Raw genomic sequence first — 20763 nt, forward strand, 5'->3', positions numbered from 1 at the left:
AGGGCAGGGTGACGACACCTCGGAGGTTGGTGGCAGTCACCAGGAGGGGCAGGCTGTCCCTTCAGAGGGTCTACTACTCTAACTGCCCTGCAGCAGGCCCTGCCCCATACCTGGGAGCAGCTATTTCTGCTCAAAGTCCAGCACTCGAGGAGCTGAAGACCTGGTTCACCGCCCCACTGCTGAGCCAACCCTCTTTGTCCCAGAGCCTGGCCCCATTCTGGGAAAGGAGCCCAACCGATGACAAAATGAGCAAGCACAGCAGACAGCTGGACTCTTCACAGTGGACAGCTCCACTCTTCAGAAGCCTAAAGATAGCCCGGGCCCACTGAGGCCCAGCAGCGCACCTGGACACCCCGCAGGGTGCCCGCCCTCGGAGGCCTCAGGTCAAGGAGGCCAAACTTCCAAGTTGGCTGAGTTGCCGGCACACGGCCCATTTCATCTAGAGGACATCAAGCCTGCCACCCAGCAGGCTGCCCACGGCATCACCAAGAGCCTGCTGTCACATACGCTGTCCCATTGGACACCCTGGTCCACGGCGAGCACCTGCCCCTGCCCCCCGGCCCCTGCTGTACACGCAGCTCACTCCTTGCTGAAGCCAGACCCCCGCCCGGGCGGAGGTCAGGACTGAGAGGCTGGGTTAGAGACCCTGCCCCTGCACCTACCTGCCAGGTCGGGAGGACCTTCTCAATGTCGTTCAGGTTGATGCCGTCCCCATCTTCCAGTTTCCCTTTTCCACACCTAGGCCAGAAAAGACAGAAAGACATTGAGAGCAGAGGCCATCGTGCATCGTGTCCCAGCCTGGCCACAGGACAGCAGGACGGTCAGGAGGGACCTGCAGAACCAGCCTAGGAAGTGGCCTTGGCATGAAGGTCTTCCGCCCTCCGTGCACATCCTCCTGCAGGGAGGTGAGAGGAATCAGGGCGCCCTTGACCCTCCAGGCAAAGATGCCAAACTCTTGGCTAATGAACACCCCGGAGGCCGACATAACGCCCCGCAAGAGTGCTTCCACCTTGCTTCACTGCCCTGAAGGAAAAATCAGGCAACAGAGAGACTAAGCAACTTTCCAAAAGTGACACAGGCTGGCAGCGGTTGGCAGGAGATCAATGGAGTGTCCTTCCTCCTTGGTTTGACCTCAGGACAGCCAAGAAGGCCTGCTCTGGTGTTGCTTTGGGCTCTGTGGGTGGGCATGCCCTCAGGTCAGGGAGCTGGACCCAAGTCACTGGCCAAAGGTCTAGTTCTTGCATACTGAAGTTTGCAGATTCTGGCACCAGACTGCAGGGTTTTCTGGCCACAACTGCATCCCTTACTAACCAGGTGACTTTGTGCAAGTGACTTAAGCTCTCCTCACCTCAGTGTCCTCATTTGTAAAATGGGGATAATGGCACTGCCTAAAATCATAAAGAGTTTGGAAGACTAAGTTAATAGATCAGTGCTTAGGTGCCTAGAACTTGGCCTGAAGTACTGTAAAAGAATCCACATGTATACGTGCATACACATGTGTATATAACATTTCATATGTAAATAGTAAACATAGGTAATAAATGAAATGAAATCGGAATAAAGGTAAATAATAGGGCAAATGTTTTACTGATGCTATGGCTGCTTCTGCTGCTGTCCTTGTTACGGGGTGGAGCAGAAGCAAGGTGACTAATTAAGAGCACAGACTCTGGGGCCTCCCCAGCCTTGGGCAAGTTCCTCCACATTCCCCAGCCTCCCCACCTGTCCCAGTGAAGATCTCAGCTCCTGTCTTTCTGGGCTGTGGTGTTTTAACCACTGTGTGACAAGCACCTGGAACAGGGTGGCTCAGGGCTGGTGCGGGGTGAGCTTTACCACAAGGCTGCACAGTGGCTGGGGATAGCCTCTCCAGCTGCAGAGTTAAGGCAGTTCTCAGATTCCCGACTCACTGGTTCATCAGTTTACATGTTTACCAAGCATCTCTTCTGTTTTGGGCGCTGTCAACAAAAATAAACCAGACGCATTCCTCCCTCTGACAGCTCAGGGCGCCTGCTAAAGCAGGTCCTGACCGCACCTATCAGGGCTGTGAGCCTGAGCACCACTAGGGGGCGGTAGGAGACAGGCGTCACTAAAGCCTGTGGCCAGAGGAGCCCCGAAATCCAGACGAAGAGAATCTGGCAGCCCAAGCCAGCCAAGGCCTGGGGGGAAGAGAAGACCAGAGTGTGCCCTCGGCAGGCTCTGGAACCTTCTCTCTCTACCCATCAAGGGCTTCCGAGCCAGGCTCTGGGCTGGGGGTGGGACCTGGGATAAACATGCCCTCAACTGGTGGGGGACTCAGCCCCGTGGCACAGCAGCCAGGGCTCCGCCAGAGACAAGAGAGGGCACTGCAGGAACCCCGGAGCAGCAGGGCTGCTAGACCTCAGTCCTAGAGCTGGCGGGGCCAGGGTCCAAGTGGGCAGGCCAAGGGCACGGGGAGCTGGAGAGGTGAGGTCCTGAGGGGCAGCCCAGGCTGGACAGGTGGGGCTGGGTGGCCGGGGTGTCAGGAGGGGAAAGAAGCAGGCAGTTCTCTCTGCCCTGCACCAGGCAGTGCTGGATGAGGATGAGGAGGCAGAGCAAGGCCGATCGCCCAACCATCTTTGAACTAATCAATCTGCAGGGCAGCAGCGGGCTGGCCCCTGAAAGCACCAACTGCTGGCAGTCGCCTATGCTCTGCAGGCGCCATGGCTGTGGGGAGAAGGCCCCCTGGGGGCTGGGCCCAGCAGGAATGGCTGACACCCCTCCCTGGGCCACCCCGGGGCAGAATTCACCTGGGGCTCTCCACCGAGCCCTGGGCTCCAGGCCCACGCCAGCCTCCAGCCCCGTGCACCTGGGGCAGGGCCTTTCGGCGTCACCTCAGCGGCCCTGGGCTGGGCAGTGGGGGTGCAGGGAGGGTGCTGGCCTTCCTAACGGGGTCCCAGGCCTCTGCAGGACTGCAGGTGTGGAGGGCAGGAGGTGGCTGCAGAGCGGCTGAGTCACCACTGTCAACAGGGTTTCCACGGCAACAGTCTGCTCCAATTCCTGTCCCTCCATGGAAACCCGGGCTGTGGGGAGCCTTGGCAACTGAGCGGACCCTGCTGCTGAGGTCCATCCCTCATCATGGTAGGACTCTGAGGGGGACAAAATTCCTGGCCTGGCCACAAGGTATGACACCCCACACTCCCTGCGCGCCTGGGAGTGACAGAATTCCGCCAGAGCCAGGTGTCCTGGGGAGAGTCCAGGTCACTGTCAGGCGCTCTGGCCAGCTGCTGGGGGTGGGTGAAGCTGGAGGGGGAGTTCAGGCCTCGGGGGGAGCAGGTGCAGCCTGCTACTCGGGCTTCAGGAGGGTCCACTCAGCACAGGGGAACCTTCCTGCCCCGAGTGGTCACTTATCACGCCTGCTGAATGTCGCCTGTTATGGGAGTGGTTACTCTCTGAGCGGATGCGGACACGCCGGAAATCTCCAGAAAGCATGCCCATGGCGCCTGCACTCTGCGAGGTCACGCCATCACTGTGCCCCCCGGGCCTCAGTTTCCCCACTGGTTTCACCAGCCACAACTTCATGGGAGACACTGGAGCTGCCCAGGGAAGTGCCACCCCTCTCCCGAAGACCTTCCCAGAAGCCACCCGTATGATAAAGAAAACAGACATCCCCCCAAAGCAGAAATAAGTGAGGACAAGGATGTGGAACAGCTGGAACCTTTGCATATTACTCCTGAGAATATAAAATATCCTGCTGCTTTGGAAAATTCTGGAAGCTCCTCAAAGAGTTAAATGTAGAACTACCACATGACCTAGCTGTTCCCCTCCTAGGTTAGCTGCCAGAAGAATAAAACGCAGGGACTTCAACGGACACTTGGACATGAATGTTCCCAGCAGGGTTATCTGCAAAAGCCAAAGAGTGGAGACAGCCCGAATATCCACCAGCAGGGGAATGGGTAAACAAATAGCCACATGGTGGAATAGTGTTCAGCCATGAAAAGGAATGAAGACTGATATATGCTCCAGGGCAGATGATTCTCAAAAACATGACACTGAGTGAAAAAAGTCAGACACAACAGGCCTCATAGGATTCCACTGATTCAGAAAAGGCCACTTCCTAGAAACAGCCCATTGGTGGTTGCCAGGGGCTGGGCAAGGGTGGGGACGGGATGAGGAGGGATTGCTTAATGGGTATGAGGTTTTATATTGAGGTGAAGAAAAACTTTTGGAACTAGACAGAGCGGTGGCTTCAGAACACTGTAAATATGCTAAATGCCACTGAACTGCCCACTTTCAAACGGTTGATTTTACATTACCTCAATTTTACTTAGATAAAAATTAGAAGCAGCAGACATTTGTCCCACACCACTGGGTGGCTGGGGACACCTTTATGTCCCAAGGGCAGCCCAGGCCCTGCGCCCACCTTTTAAAAGGAAGGCCACACTGATGCATGGAGCTGAGGGGGGCGGGAAGGCGGGGGCTGGGGTGGCGGAGACGCACCAGTGTGAAGTCTGCCTCTACTCCAGTGGCTCCCAAGGTGGGGTCAGCCGCACAGCACCCCCTGGGAACTGGTCATCGGATTCCCAGCAACCGCCCCTTCGGACCCTCTGGACCAGCACAGTTTCAGTAAGCTCCCAGGTGACATAGACGCACGCTCACGTTCAAGACCCACTGGACAGGGTTAGGGACAATAGGGCCTCTGTGGACGGTCAGGACAGGCATTGTGGGCTGGAGGGACTGGGAGGGTTGGAGGCATTCTGGAGAGAGTCTGCTGTTCTGGGGCCAGACAGGGAGGGCACCGTGGACATTAACCACCTGTGTGTCCTCATGCGGCAGGACAAAGTCCCCACTCGGGCACCGACACGCCTGCCCCCACTCCACCCAGCCCAACTGGAGGAGCCCGTGGCCGCCCTTACCCTTCACGGTCGATGTGTGGCAGTGGCTGCTTGGGCGTGTGCCGGACCTTCCGGTGGAACTGCGTGAAGTCCAGCTTTTCAGGCTGCAGGTCCCAGGTGGCACCACTAGAGGGCGAGGGAGGGTGAGAAATGAGAGGCACGGGAAGGAGCCCGGTTATTGAGGATCAGGCAGGAGGCTGAGCCAGGAGGCAGCGTCCTCCATAAGAGGGGTGCAAGTAGGGAGACACCCATTTGCTGAGGGCAGGGGCCAGGACAGACCCCCACTCAGAACAGAGCCTGAGGTGTCCAGCCCTGGCCTGCTGAACCCCGCCATAGGAAAATGCATGTTCCCTAACAGGAGTGTGGGCCTGGTACCCACCCCCCCAGGGTCCCCTGCAACCTCGGGGCTCGTCTCATGCCTACATTTGAGGAATGCTAGAGAGAAGTGGGGGTTGCAAAATCCTGTCACCAGAGCCTCTGATAAGTGGCTTAAAATGGCGACAAAGCTTCTCTGGCGTGATGAGGCCAGCAGGGGTCAGCTCCGTGGGTTCCTCCCATCCCAGGGGAGCTTCCCTGCTGGGTGAGTCAGCACCCCAGCCAGGGTGGGCCTGGGGGGTGCCCGAAGCCGGGCAGCTCTGGGCAGCGATGAGCTATGGAACCCTGTCATCTGTGGCCCAATGCCATTACCCCTCGCAGGAGAGGTGGACCCCATGGCAGGACGTCCCCAGCAAGCCCTCAGGGGCACCTTCCCTTGACCAACTCCTCGGAGCCACTCACTCCTCGCTCTTCCCCAGGCTGCTCGGGTGGGGGTGGGGCTGCAGCTTCACTGTCCGTCATCCACACATGCCCCTCCCCTGGGCTCTGGGTCTCCTGGGTCCCCTCTGTCCCTCTCCCGGGCTGTTTCTGTCTTCCCTCCTGCCCTGGATTCTCTGCTTCTGACCCCCTTCTCCCTTCCCCTTTGACGCTCTCCCTCCTTTCTCTCCGCTCTCCCTCCTTTCTCTCCGTCTGACCCTCCGCTCCGCCCTCCTTCCTGCCCAGCTTCATCTCCTCTACGTCACAGGATCTGTCTCCGCTTCTCCATCAGGGGACGACCAGCAGTGACATCCTGTGAGCCCGGGCAGGACAGAGGGCACACCAGCCGGGGTCTCAGCCGGAGCCCCTCACTGCAGACAGAGGAGGACGAGGACGTTACCTGAAGGACTCAAAGGTGTTGGCAGCCCAGATGTCTGTGCCCAGCATGTCCAGAGTGCTGTCCTTGCTGCCATTCTGGAAGAGACAGAGTAGGGACCAACATTATTTGTTTGGCCAAGACACAAAAACCAAGTGGGCAGAAGGCCTCCCCAAGGCCTGAGCCTGGGAGGGTGGCAGAGGTCCCCTGTCCCCCATGGCTGGCCACCCTAGGTGGCCTGGAGGCTAGAGAGAGCCACCTAAGTGGGTGTCCAGCTGGTGCACCACTGAGAACCAGAACACTGCTGGCGACTGCAGGCCTCCGCCGAGGCACGGACCCTCACTTCAACGGGGTTTAATGGAGGCTGTGGCCAGGCACAAGGGGCCCATGTCTCAGGGTGCTTTTCCTGAAGCTTCTGAACCCAGCGGGAACTTGTATGGCCCACTGAGAAGCTATCACCACTTCCAGCCAGCCAGGGGCTCCGCGTAGCCAGGGCAGTGGAGGGTCCACAGAGGGGCTGAATTTTCTGGGTTAAGGCTCACCTCCTGAGAAGCTCCCCAACCAGGCTGCACCAGTGACTGAATTTCCCACTAAGTCAACTGCTGCCGTCTTCATCCTCCGGGGTTCCTGCACGATCCACCCCACAGACAGGACACTCTGCTCATGCAGCTTCCGTGACTCAGTTTCCCTGCCCTGTGCTGATGATCTTCCCAGCACATTCTCCAACTCTCTGACTCTGTTCCTGACATCCTTCATCCCTCCTTCCCTGACTGTCTGGTGTCTATGGTCACTCCGTAAGGACAGTTCTGTGTCCACTCAAGCTGTCTTGTGATCCAGGAAGTCACTCCCAGGTATAGACACAATGGAAATGTGCACGGATGTTCCCCAAAAGACATAAAAGGGTGGAGAAGCGCTATCACTAACAGCTCCAAACTGGAATCCACCCAGACACCTATCAACAGTTGGTCAGGTTTAAGCAAATCATGGTTCATTCAGACTGAAATATTTCACACAGCAGTGAGAACAGACAATTTAAAACAACACGCAACCACATAAGTAAATCCCACAAACAAATGTGAGACCAAAGAATCCAGACCCAAAAGAGTCCTGGGGATATGTTTCAAGTTATATGAAGTTCAACACCAGGCAAACTAACTCACCCACAGTGACAGGACTCCAGTGCTAAATGGAAGGAGACCCCCGGGGGGGGGGGGGTTCTGGGGATAGGTAACATTGTTTCTTCATCTGGTGCTCATTACATGGGTGTGTTCAGTTTGTCAGAGTCCACTGAGTTGTACATGGATGATATGTACACTCCTCTATGTGTGTGATGACCTCCTTCTTAGATTCCTGGTCGAGTGCCCAGTCTTCATTTTGGGGACCTTTCTGTAGGACTGGATTCTCCTGATATCCACCTTGAGTGGACTGGCCCTGGACCCACCATTTCTCAGGGCTACTAGCTCACACACTGGATGAGCTCTGGACCTGAACCTGGGCAGACACCAAAGACACAAAAGTAGAGAAGTCCAGGCGCTGCCCACAAAGATGGTGTGTGATGACACACCCGTAATGAAAAATCACAATACAGTGTGATCTGGGCTCTGACTCAGGCTGCAGCAGACTAACGCTTGCCCAAGGAGCACGGGAAGGACTCCCCTGAGCAGGGGAGGAAAGCATTCCTGGATCCGGCAAGCAGAGGGAAGGGGAAGAAAGGGAACAGCATATGGAAAGGGCTCACAGCAGGAATCAGCCACCAGGCGGCTGGAAGGCCTAGGTTTGCACAGCAGGCTGGAGAGTGCGCACTGGGGGCCGCAGGGCTGGTAAGCTGATGGTCTCCAATATCACCCACACCTAGACTTGCTCAGGACAGACCTGGGTCCCCACAAGTACTCCTTAGTAAATGTTATGGGCTGAAATGGGTCCTCCTAAAACTCATATGTTTAAGTCCTAACTCCTGGTGCCTCCAAATGTGCCTGGATGCCACCCACCTGGCTATACCAGGGCCAACATCACCCTGACGCCTGCCCAACAGGCCACTGGACGAGCCTGGGGTGGAGAGGAAAGGCGAGCACAGATATACCTGTTCTGTATTTACTGTCTCCTGCTAGGAAAGAAGCAGAGGCAGGCTCGGGACCTGCTCGGGACCTGCCCCCCCCCCCCCCCCCCCCCCCCCCCCCCCCCGGCACCTGGGCAAGAAGCCTCCTAACGGGAGGGAGTGTTGTTTTGAATTCTCTTCACCTTCCTCCAGCTGGGGCAGAGCTCACAAGCAGGCTGCCCTCCCCCAGCCTCCCACTGCACACTGCTGGACAGCCCAGACCCTCATGGTGGGCACGAACCGCTTTCCAGAGAGGGTGAGCAATTGGCTAGGGGGCCCAGCCTTTACTTAGCCAGAGGACAGGAACACAAAAGGCCTAAAAAAAGGTTGAGAGGCCCAGCCTCCCAGGGGAGGGGCCCAGTGCTCAGCACCCAGAGGAAGGCAGGAGGTAGTAAGGACTCAGAGGTGGGGTGTGGCCTTGGCATGGCAAAGCGGCTGTTGGGAGAGAGCACCTGCTGGTCCTCTGGGTCTCAGGCTGGTCTCTTCACTTTCCTGGGCTTCAGGGGTAAAAGGAGCACCACCAGCCTGAAGCCTTAGGTTCTGAGTGACAGGGATCGTTCTCACTCCAGGATGTGCACACATGCTCACCCACACAGACACACAGACACACACACTATATAGCACACATGTATACACACCCCCCACACAGACACTGACCAGTTACACAGTCACCCTGACTGAGCAGCACCGGGGGAGGTCCCCCCACACCCCTGCACAGCCTTTCTTCCTACCAGGGTGAGTTCAGGCCTTCCCACCTGCAGCTCTGCAGCTGCCCCCAGGTTCAGGCCCCCAGCTGCAGGATCCCAGCAGCTCACACGCACTGCGGGGGGCTCACTCCCTTCCTGCCAGATCCCCCGCAGAGCTCCCTGGGGTGCTTTAGAAATACCAGGCTCCTGGCTCCCAAATGTTGGTGGGCATCAGAACCACCTGGAGGTGGGGGGCCAGTGAGACCCTGTCCCTAAATAAAATACAAAATAGGGCTGGGGATGCGGCTCAGTGGTCGAGTGCCCCTGAGTGCAATCCCGAGTACCCCGCCCCCCAAAAAAGATACTAAGTCTTTATTGCAGAAACTTTCAGTGTCTTTTCTGGTCTTTGATAGATGTTGACTCTTCAAGTAGGTAGAAGTATAGCATGAATTATTTCCCAACCTTATTTGGCTGGAAACCTATTCTACACTTCCTTTTTATTCCACAGAAAATTTTGCAGAACTAGGGTTCCATGGAACCCCCTTTGGGAAACAGTCGTTTAGCACCCTCTTCCCCAAGTGATGTCATCCCCTCAGTGGTGGGAACCCTGACTTCACTTTTTGGTGGGTCCTCCTGCCCACTCGACACTCATCCTATACTTGGGATCTGAATCATTCATTCACTGTTGGTGCGGGCCAGCTGGCTGCCAGGCCCTGAGAGCTCTCCATCAAAGCCTTGCTGGCTTCTTAGGGACACTCTCTGGTTTGCAGTTACACGGTTGGCCTTGGTGACTGCGGCTTTTCTCTGAGCATTGCCTCCTCAGGATAACCTGGGAAAGCTGTCCTTTTAAACAATGGAAAAAAGATCTCCCTTCCTCCCTGACTCCCGGTCGACCTCCTCCCCAGCTCTGCCATCGCACGCAGCCCCTGCCCCCAGGTTGCTGAGAGCCAAGGTTCTGAGAAGCCTTATCACAAACAATCAGCCTTCCAGTGGACTGCTTTTAGCACTCAAACACCACCGAATCCTCCGCAAGAGCTCCTTTTACTGGCAATTAGGGGGACCCATGCCAGGATGAGCCGTGCCGCTCCCAGAACCGATCACAGAGAGATAATGAGCCACTTTAAGCCACGTGGAAAAGAAAATGGAACAGGCTGCCCATGGCCAGGGAGACAAGCCCAGTCTCCAAGGGCCCCGCGGCCATGCCGACTCAGGGCAGGACAGACTTGTAGAAGGGCCGAGAATGCAGATGGTGGCAGTAACGGACACCAACACAGCACCACCAGGCAGGTCACACTCCTCACTGTCCTAGGAAGACAATGTTGCCTCCATTATCCCCATTTTCTTGATGATAAAATAGAGGCTCAGTGAACTCTTCCACATTCATGGAGCTAGTTCCCAAGATGGGAACACAGGCAGCCAGGCCTACAGTCTCTGTCTTAACCACAACACATGCAGTTACACCCCCTCAGGCAGAGGTTTCCATAGGCAGGAACACCTCCACCCTATGTAGTATATTTGGCTTCTCTGAACCCTATGCTTGGGATGGTGGAGCTGATGTAGGGGTCCATCACCTGCAGCAGATACCAGAAAAGAGGGTAATGGAGTTGTGTTTAAGAATGTGGGTCTCCGTGCAGAAGAGTGCAACAAGGTGAGAGGGTATCCCTGCCCGGGGGGATGTGCCAACTTAGGGGTCGTGAAAAACAGTGAATTCTTCTGCACGGCTGGTTTTCCTTGTGAATACATACCCAGCTGCATAGTGATTTTTGCTTAATCACGTGCATGAGTGTGTGGGTGTGTGTGATAACAACTGTGGGCTGTGCTGTGTGTTTACAAATGAGGCAGAAACTGGCTAAATAGGGTACAGAACAGCAGGAGGACTGTCCCCATTATCCGGAGTATCATGGGTGAAGTTCCAACTGGAGAATTCTGGGGCATGCCAGCCCAGACTTGCCCAGCCTGTGTGCTGCAGAAGGTCATGCTGAGGCAAGGGTGGCAGCCCTTGGCCCTGGACCCTGTCCTGAAAGCCCAAGAGCTGACATGCAATCAGTCTTTGAGCAGCTGAGCTACACAGGGCCCAGCTCTTGGCAACGGAAAAGCAGGAGGTGCAGTCTCTGCTGCTCCCTCCATCTCAGGGCAGAATGTTGCTCCATAGATTCCATCACGGGCATCAAGAGGCAAGACTGGGGTGAATGTGGATTCTTTACTTCCTGGACAGGGTTCCCAGGGGAGCTCACCAGGAAGGCTATCCTTTTAAACAAGGGACACGATTTCTCTCCTTTCTCCCCAAGGATGCCCTCCCTGACTCCTCTGCCCCTATTACCTGTCCACAGAAGGGCATCAACCCAGCTGGGGCCTGAAGCTGTAGTCCCTGCCTTGGAGAGCAAGTCCCAGAAATGGAAAGAGCAATTCAAGATGGCGCATGGTTGGTGTCTTGTGATAACGTGCCTGCCCCTGGAGTTGCAAGCTGCAGGGGAGACAGCATCTGGGAAACGTCCAGGTAGCAACACGGTGTGGGGGGAGGGTGGAAAGACAGGATTCCAGAGGCCTCATGACGGTCACTCTGGCTTCTGGCTCTGTTTCCCCATCTGTCACACGACCATTTGGACTAAGTGGGTGGATCATTGTCATAGAGTGGGGTTGGGCTCATTGTCACAGAGTGTGTATGTGTGGAGTTGGGCAAGTGGAGCACAGGAGGGACACTATGAGAGTTTTTTACACGATGCAAAACACTCAGGGACCAAAAGACACAAAGTCATCTGCTGGATCCAAACAGGGGCTTCTCATAAGCCAGAGTTCAAACCTCTCAGGTCAAAACTAAAAGAGGCTTTGAGGGCGACTTGGATGTGCCCCATCAGAGTGGATGGAGAGGTGGAGCATCAGGGCAGGACCCAAGGAGAAACGGTCGTGTGTGTGTGTGTGTGTGTGTGTGTGTGTGTGTGTGTGTGTGTTTGTGTTCAGCACCAAGGACAGCACCCCACATGCTGATGGGAAAGAGCAAGATAATCCCCCAGCATTTTCATCCTCCTCCAGTACATGGGCCTTTGAGGCAGGAGAACAGCAAAGCAGAGGCCAGCAAAGACTAGAGCGGAGTTCAGGGGAGGGAAAGGCCATTCCTCTCATTCTGGGGCTTCTCATCTTTCTGCTCATCCTGTCTCTTTCCCTGTGCCCATTTTATCTTTCAATTAAACCCCAAGGGACAGGGAGAGGTGGGAGATAATGACTGCATCCTGCAGTCAAGTCTATTTCTCTTAATCCAACACTTCCTGCCCATTCTCTCTGCTAACCAGGACTGTGATTTAGGTTTTAAATGGGCCATATTATGTGTTCCTGTCCTGGACCGCACTGGAGACATTTCTGGCTGGTTGCCTGGACAGCTTTTGATGAAATCATGGGGACGGTCAAGTCTCCCATTTCCACACTGTCCCATTCCCTAAGGCTCCCCCCATTGCCCTCTTAAGCCACGCCCACTTCCCCCCTTTCCCTAATCCCTGGCAACCGCTAGTCTGCTCCCCATTTTTATCATTTGGACATTTAAATCACATTATATAAATGGAATCAGAGAGCATGTGACTTTTGAGGACTAGCTTTGTTTTCAATCAGCGTAATGGTCTGCAGATTCAAGCAGGTTGCTGCCTGCCCAAGGTCATCCCTGTCTATCACCTAGTGCCACCCCGGGTTTTACCACTCACCTGCTGAACAGCAGCAATAGCTTCTAGTTCTCTGCTTTTGCAAAATAAAACTGCTTTAAACATTTAAGTACAGGTTTCTGTGTGAACAGAAGTTTTCATCTCTCTGGGATAAACACCCAGGAGTGCAATTGCTGGATCATATGCTCCTTGCAGGTTTCATTTTTGTTTTTTAATGAAACTGACAAACTGTTTTCCGGAATGACTGAACCATTTTACGTCCCCACTGGCCCCGTATGAGTGGTCCTGTTTCCCTGCATTCTCACCAGCACTCAGGGCTTTATCGTATGTCTGTATATATGTCATTCTAGCCATTCTGATAAGAGCGTAGCAATATCTCACTGTGGTTTTAATTTGTATTTCCCGAATGACTAATGGTGTTGCGTATCCTTCCGTGTGTTTATTTGCTACCTGTTTATCCCCTTTAGTGAAAAATTTCTCTTGGTGTATTTTTTCCATTTTCTAACTGGATTATTATTATTATTTTTTTTAAAGAGAGAGAGATGGGGGGAGAGAGAGAGAGAATTTTTTAATTTAGTTATTGGTGGGCACAACATCTTTGTCTGTATGTGGTGCTGAGGATCGAACCCGGGCCGCACACATGCCAGGCGAGCGCACTACCGCTTGAGCCACATCCTCAGTCCCTAACTGGATTATTTTTAACGATGAATTTTGAGAGTTCCTGGGACTGGTACTGCAGCTACCAGTCCTTTACCAGTTATGTGTTTTGCAAATATTTTCTCCCTTTCTGTAGCTTGTCTTTTTATCCTCTTACTATGGTCTTTCCGGGTGAGGGAGATGTAGAAGGGCTTAGGCAGCCAGGGCGAGGTGGGAGTGAGGAGGTCGGGGCCGGGCCAGACCAAGGGAGCATGGACAGGGTCTTCTGATGAGGTCAGCTTCCTGGTTGACAAAAGTGCTCATGACACAGGTGGGGGACCCCATCAGACAGACACTTCTCTACTTGTGCTCCTAAGAGGGGATCCAACAAAATCACTAACACAGATGCGTGGACAGAGGGGGCACTACTCTGTATGGTGAGGACAGAATGGACAGGGGAGGAGATAAGGAAACTGCAGAAACTGTAACAAGAACAAGCCTAAACTCCCCCACCTGGTTCCCAGCCCTGGGGCCCCTTCTCTTCAGAGAAGTCAATTTCTGTCACTTTTACGATAAACTTGCTGTTTGCTCGCTATCTCGGTCCTGTTCTTCAGTTCTTTGCCAAACGGAGACAACAAACCCAGCACCCCAGACGGTAACACGAGGGCAAAAGTTTAATTTCAATGAAGTTCAATTCAGCGTCTCAGTGTTGACATCGATCGACTGTCTTTTTCTTTCCGCTTGAAATCTGATTTTTGGTATGACAAAGACTTTCCATGGAAACTAGGATATTTTCATGCTATGAGTCTGAATCACAGTTAAACTTCTGTTTTAACTGGTTTTTGTGATACCACAAACGGAGACAGACGGAAGAGGACTCAGCCTTGCGACTGTTGGGTGGAGGTAGCAGGCCCTGTCACCCACCTGCCTGCTCTGATGCCATGGGGGGTACTTGTATGACTACGGGGGGGGGGGGCGGGGGAGATGGGTGTTCCAGGTCCTAATAGGTCTTCAGACCCCACAGTGGGGTTGGCCTCATTGTCATAGAGCAACACAAAGGGGCACCCCAGTCCCCCACCCATCAAATAAAGGAGGAGGCCTCCCAGCCACCATGGTGGGCAAGTTCAGGTTCCCTACAGTCTCAGTGCCACCAGGGGGTGCCGTAGGGAGCCTCCTAACCAGATGGCAGTAGTGCGGGCTGCTGCTCTGACATCGCCCTGGTGGGGGTGGGGCGCTTTGTTCCAGCCTGGCCTGGGAGAATCGGCTCCGACTGGTTTGGCTGGCTGGTGGGCCAGGGGCCACAGAGTTTCCTGGGGTGTCTGCTGGGGCAGGCAATTTCCTCCAGAGGTTTTTCTACCTTGCCACGATACTCTTTTCCCGTCCTTTGCCTGGAGAAAGCAGACTTTTATGGGGACTTCTTTGCCGGAGTCCGTGGGCATTTCTGGACCAGGCAGCCTGCCTTCCCCTTCTAACTTCCAGAGTCTTCTGCTTTGTGTGCTATTTCAAATGTGCAGAGTCGTTAACTGTGTGCGGCAGAAAGGAATATAGGAAAGAATACCTACTCCGTGGTCCCAGAAGCGGAACTGCGGGTCTGTATTTTTAACATCTGCATGACCTTCGGTCTAGTTTTTCTCACCATTTTTACGAGGGGAGAGGAGGCTGCTGCGTCCATGACTAAATTATAAATGAGGCACAGCCCAGGCTGGGCCTGTGTCTCCTGACCCCCACCCAGCACAGAGCTGCCTCCACGACAGCATGGTGCCCGGCCCCTGGTGCCTGCTTATCCACCTCCCTGCGGTACACACAGGCACCCAGTGAGTGGCTGAATGAATGGACAGCAGCTGACCGCTCTCCCTATAGCAGCCAGTCACCAGTATTGATGGGTGGCACTGTGGTCTGTTTCTCCAAGTGAGCTGGATCCAGGGGGCACCATGAGGACCAGGGTAGAGGGCGTTTTCTGAAAAAGCAAGGCCCACATGCTGAGTAGCAGCAGAGGTTGCTGTGTCCAGTTCTGGGAGGCCTTTGGGGGTGGGGGCATACAGCACACACTTAGTGCTCCTGGGCCAGTGACCCTGCAGGGGACAGGACCGTTGTGTCATGTCCCAGGCTTCCTTAGCACTGTGGCTGAAGCACCCGGCCTCCACGCAGCCAGGAAGCAGGCCTGCCTCCCTCCCCACCCCACCTCTTCCCAGCACAGCCAGGCGGCCTGAGGAGAGCCGCTGAGGAGAGCCGTGGGTGAAAGAATCAGCACACAAGCACAGGGATGAACCAACCCAGGACACAGGAATTTCCCCACGCAGGAATGAGGACATTTAGCTTGAGGAGACTTTCTCTGATGGGCGACTGGATAAGAGACTAAATAGCCAGGGCAAAGGAATAAAACCAACCCTTGAGCTGCAGATGGGAGCTGTTCTGAGTCTGAATCAAAGGCAGAAGCTTTTCAAGGGAGCTGCCTAACAGTGTTTGAGAGGCCTTTTGAAGCAGTGAGCTCCCCTGACGGAAACGTCCGGCAGCTTGAGAGCCACGTGAGGGGGCTCCTAAGTGCAAGCTGGGTCCAGTGAACGCCAGCCAGGCTTCTTGCCTTCTGGGAAGCCATAATGTCTCCAGAGTTGGCTGGACACCGGCTTAGCTGTGGGCGCAATGCAGTGGAGGAGAAGGGGAGGAGGTCAGGCCTGGCCTCTGCAAACCCTCCTAGACACGGGCATGTGGCTCATTCTAGTCAGCCACCAACTAGTCAGGAGTGGGGCTCCTCCCTTCCAGACGAAGAGCCAGGTTGTATGTCTTAGTGTGCTGTGGTTGGCGGGGGCCACGCACCTCCTTCCGGATACTCAGAGAGTGGGAGTGACCCGTACTGCCCCTAGGTCTAGTGTGGACCGCCTGTGCAAGATCCTCCAAGCTCTTTTCCCTCTGTCACGGTGACTGGCTAAAATGGCAAGTGCTCCACCCATCTGGGTCCTGATATTAGGGTTGTTTAAAGTTCTTGAGATTCAGGAGCATTAGGCCATCTTGCCTGATACAGGACCCGGACATTATTAGTATGGAACTCTGCAGAAAAATATAAACTACGCCAGGTACACACACCGGGGCTGGGCTGGAGAGCAGTCAACACCTCAGCCTGGCCCGCAGATACCCCTTACACTCACCATTTCCTCCCCCACCACTAGAGGAACATGAGACAGGAGCCATCTAACCTAGCTGTGGTCTCTCTGAACTGTTGTCCTCATGCCCAGCTTCAAGCCCTGGATAAATTCTTCTCTCTTCCTCTTCTCCCTTCCACCTGGTCAAACATCCTACCCATTCCCAAGGGCACAGATCAAGTCTCAAGTCCTTCCAAAAGGGGACCAAAGGACCAGTCTTGAGAAGGACTGCAGTTCCTGTGCTTAGGACAGCATCTCTTTGGGGGATTTAACACGTCCACTTCTATCCCATTTCGTATTAATGAATCTCCTTTACAAACAATGATCTAGAGGGTTCCGGCTCATATGTGTCTGCTGAGCTCACAGCAGGTGCTCAGTAAATACGGACTGAACAGAGAGCAGTGCCATGAATTTATACTTATATGTGACATTTCTTACATATCCACAGAAGTTGCTTGAAAATCGAGGCATTTTTACTGAGGTATCGACTATACTAACAATTTTTAAAATCAGCACCGAATCAAATCTTACAATTACTGGAGAGCAGCAGGATGACAGGCAGAAAGGTCCTTCCAGTAGCCCTCCTGGAGCCAGTGGTCACCAGTGAATCTGAGTTTCTCCTGCCACTTGCCGCCCCCTGAGCCAGTCTCTGCTGGCACTGCCCAAGTAGCCTCCAGGTTGACGCAGGTCTGGGGTGGGGGAGGGACAGAGGAATCAGGAAAGATGCAGATCTGGTGCTTCTTCCAGCAGCAATTTGGAGCCAGTTGGGCATTTCATGGAGACTCAGAATGCAGATCTTTAAAGAAACTTCTGGAGAAGCTTAGCATCTCACTCTGTTGCAGAGGTGCTCGGAATCAGTGTCACTCCTGGGTCAATATCTGGTTTCCCCAGCCCTGGGGACAAGGCTCCTTCACTGTCATGATGGAGTACTCCACACTTATCTTCCCAGGGAGGGTGGGGTCACAGGTCGACAGCCAAGACAGTCATTTCTCACACTCCCCCATCTTTCCCAGGGCCTCGTGTGAACACTGTGAGAAGCCACGCCCGTCAGGTTCCCAGCAAAGATTCCATCACCTTGCGCATAGCCTTTATCAGTATGTCCTTCTCAAGGTCTAATTAGAGGCTCTGCTGCTGTCATGCACATTTGTTTCCTTCCTCGGCACCTCTTTGCAGGTGGACAAGAGCTGCTCGCTCCTGACCCCAGCCTCTCATCTGCCTGCAGTTTCTTTCTTGAAGTCGACACCGTGGCCAGCGCCCTGGCAGATGTCCTAAGTGCTCTGCTGGGTGCACTCTCATTTCCAGTGCCTTCCTCTCACTCACCTACGCACAGTCCCCTGTGACCATCAAAGGCTGGCAACTCTCCCAACCTCCTAACCAATGACGAGCGGATGGGCGGGTCTGTGGGGCTAAGGCTGCCAGGATGCCAGACAATGCAGGTTCAGGTGAACCCCACTTTCTGGACTGTCCATAGCCCATCATTTTTGTCCTGGACTCTTTGGGTCCCCTTCCTCCCACTTATGGGACTCAACCTACCATTGCTCTCTGGTGGCTCCAAAAGGATTCAGAGAGTTTTTTTTTTTCTTTAAGACATGAGTTGAAATAACAAAGAATGAGGACAGGAGGCCGCTGCAGATAGGGAAGCCATCCCAGCCCATGACTCACGCCTCCCCCACACCATGTTGTCGCACCTGGACAGGGCACAGGGCAGGACTCCATTCTCCCCCCGTCTCCGCTTGCCTGGACCTGCATGGCCAAGGCGGGGCAGTGGGGAGGGGCACCAGGGCAGCCAGACACCCCTGTCTTGGCTTAGCCTCAGTTTTCCCCCTCAATAAATTCTCTCCCATGGATGCGTGGGGGTGAGTACAGGAACCCAGTGACCCTAATGGCCCCAGAAAGATCATGAGAGTTGGTGCAACCAGAGGAAAGGGCCCAACAGGGAATGGCAGCGTGGCCTGGCCTGTGCCAATCTTGAGCATCACCTGTGAGTGCCTAATATGGGGGTGTCTCTAGGCCAGGGGTGATGGGGATGAAAGCAGCCCCCGCTCCCATCTTGGGGTTGACCAGCTGGCTGAGCACTGTCTGTGAGGTGAGTTAGTGCGAGGGTGTCTGCTTGGAGCCGGGGCGGGGGGTTGTGCAGTGAGAAGTTGGGTGTATTCTTGGGGACAGGTTGTCCCCATGAGCTGGTCCCATGCTCTAGCCTCTAGTGGCCAGGCTGAAGAGAGTCTTGGAGGATGGATGGCCAGAGCCACACCTGGCAGTGCACTGTTGAGCAGGAAGCTCCCTAAGTCTCTCTCCAGCTGAGAAACTCTGCAAGATGGACGCGCTAGGCCAGCTGTCACAGACCAGCCACCTGGGAACTTTCTTGGTGGCCCGGCCATGCACAGGACACTGCCCAGCTCTGATCCCTCCCCAGAGGGCTTCAGGAGACAGCGGCTCCACAGCAGGGCAGTCAGATGTCCTGGGGATGAGACCATTGGTCAGAGCACGGACGTGGGCAGGAGCTTGGTCCATGGACCGGGCAACACCCTGGAGAGGACAGAGCAATTCGAAGGAAGGAAGGTGGCCCGTGCTGTACAACTGCCATGTCATCCAGGCAAATGGCAAAAAAGAAACCAGCTTCCATCTGGTTTATGCTGTCCTCACGCTGCGGCTAATTAATTCAGTCCCTGACGTCTAAACATCAGGCCTCTTGTCCCTGAAACAAGGCACTTCTGACCTCAGGAGACATCGTTTAGATTGGGGCCAGACGCTGTGCCTCCCCATGCAGGATGATCCCCACCGAGGCCGCCCGTCAGGGGCTGTGGCTCTTCTCATCTCCCACTGCAGCCTGCCTGGTCTCTGACCTCTAGTTTCTGACCTCCAGGCCACCCTGCAGACTCCTGCATCTCCTGCGCTGTGCGGGGCATTCTTTCACCCCTGGGTCTCATCCTTCTAATTCAGGGTGAGGCCCTAAAGGCAGAGCATGGCACCAAGCCTGTCTGGGCCCAGCACCAGGCCCCTGCTGCTCAATGACACTCTTAGAAATCCCACTATAAATGTCCTGAGCTTCCCAGCCTTTGCATATGTCCTAGGCTCCAAGCAGCTTCCCACCCACAGTGGGTGACAGCTGGACCCAGGACACCAGCATTTCCAGCTTTCCTCCTGCTCTCCGAATGCGGAAACCGCAGGCCCCGCCCCTGAGACCAACCAAGCACAAGCCCCGTGGCTGCACAGTGAGTGTCCCTGGGGGCCTAGGCCACTCCTGCACTTTCTCCCCCTGAGATGATTAGATGATGGGACAGGTCGCGGGTAGCGGGAATGCCAGTGGCCTCATGGCCTGTGGGGGCCCCTCCCAAGAAGCCTTGTCTCTGGGCATGTCAGGGAATGGGTGGGTTGACATTCAGAGACCCCAGCTCCTGCAGCCGGGGGCTCTTCCTCCACAGTGAGCCTAGGTCTCAGCTCCACTTGCCAATAAAGGACCTAATATGTGCTTTTTATGGTTTCATCTTTATATTCGGTGACACTTCATTTTGCAGAAGGCTGCTCACCCCAAAGCTCTTGGGCTGCTTCCCAGAGGTGGGATTGGGGCCAGCTGGTCCTTGCAGGGCCACAGGCTTGGGGCATGGAAGAGGCCACTCATAACCCCTGCTCGAGCAGCCCATCCCAGCCCTGCCCCCTCGGCCTGGCTCGACCCTCCTCTGGGTGGCTGAAATAGGACCCGAAAGGACAACAAGAGAGGGGTGCAGCTGAGGGGTGGGTGGGAGCAGGACCTTGCCTCAGCTCCTGAGGACCCTGTCAGGAGTGCTGGGACCAGAGGAAAAGGGTGGGGAGGTGGCCCAGAAAAGGTGATGAAGGGAAGAGAAAAAAGACCACATGCCAGAAAATTCCAGAACCAGACACCTACTGACCAAATAACAGAGAGCGCTCACTGACCAGCCTCTGCTGTTCTCCATTCAAGGGCTCCGACCCCGCCCCACAGCCAAGCCCACCTTTGCTGCCCGAGTGTTAAGGACCATCCTACGGGGAACCCCAGAATGAAGGGCAGGAACTGATCGGCAAGCCTTGGGCCAAGAGCTGGGGGCCTCAGTGCGGGTGACGGTCTCTGGCCAAGGGGGAAGCGAGACAAAACACCTTCCCGCTGTAGTAGGGCAGGGGAAAGACGCCCCGTGGCACGGAGCGGACAAGAGGCCAGGCTCCGCGGCCTCAGTTTTCTCATCTGCAAGTGGCATGGAGACGCCAGAAGGACCCTCAGAGGCCCTGAGTCCTCCTGGATTTTCCTGCGAGGAAGCTGACATCTGAGGAGGAAGGACTTGCCACCGAATTTGGGGCACAGCAAAAACCCAAGCACTGGGCCCCCGACCTCCTCTCCAGGGCCCTAGGACACCACCGACACACACCACAAACCTCAGGATGAGAGCGGACGGCAGGGCAGGGCCCCTCCCCACGGGGAGCAGCGCCCTGCAGCCCAAGAGAGACCCAGAACTGAGGCCCCCGAGCAGAACGGAGAAGGCCTGGCTTCACCAGCACGAAGGCTGACGCTGGACCAAGCCAGTGGGCTGGAACACGTG

At 55.2% G+C, this 20763-nt stretch overlaps 1 protein-coding gene across 9 annotated transcripts in view; it reads right to left on the minus strand.

Moving 5' to 3' along the window:
• Positions 1-20763, minus strand: part of Ctif (cap binding complex dependent translation initiation factor) — a 271305-nt gene that overhangs the window by 176749 nt on the left and 73793 nt on the right. For all 9 annotated transcript variants that reach the window (XM_076836749.2, XM_077105601.1, XM_076836756.2 and 6 more), the window contains 3 exons: positions 6040-6113; positions 4869-4973; positions 663-738 (listed from right to left, as the gene is read on the minus strand). In XM_076836749.2, coding sequence (XP_076692864.1) covers positions 663-738; positions 4869-4973; positions 6040-6113 — 255 coding nt within the window. The remainder of the gene's footprint in view (positions 1-662; positions 739-4868; positions 4974-6039; positions 6114-20763) is intronic.

Source organism: Callospermophilus lateralis, chromosome 17 (assembly GCF_048772815.1).
Source record: "Callospermophilus lateralis isolate mCalLat2 chromosome 17, mCalLat2.hap1, whole genome shotgun sequence".
NCBI lineage: Eukaryota > Metazoa > Chordata > Mammalia > Rodentia > Sciuridae > Callospermophilus > Callospermophilus lateralis.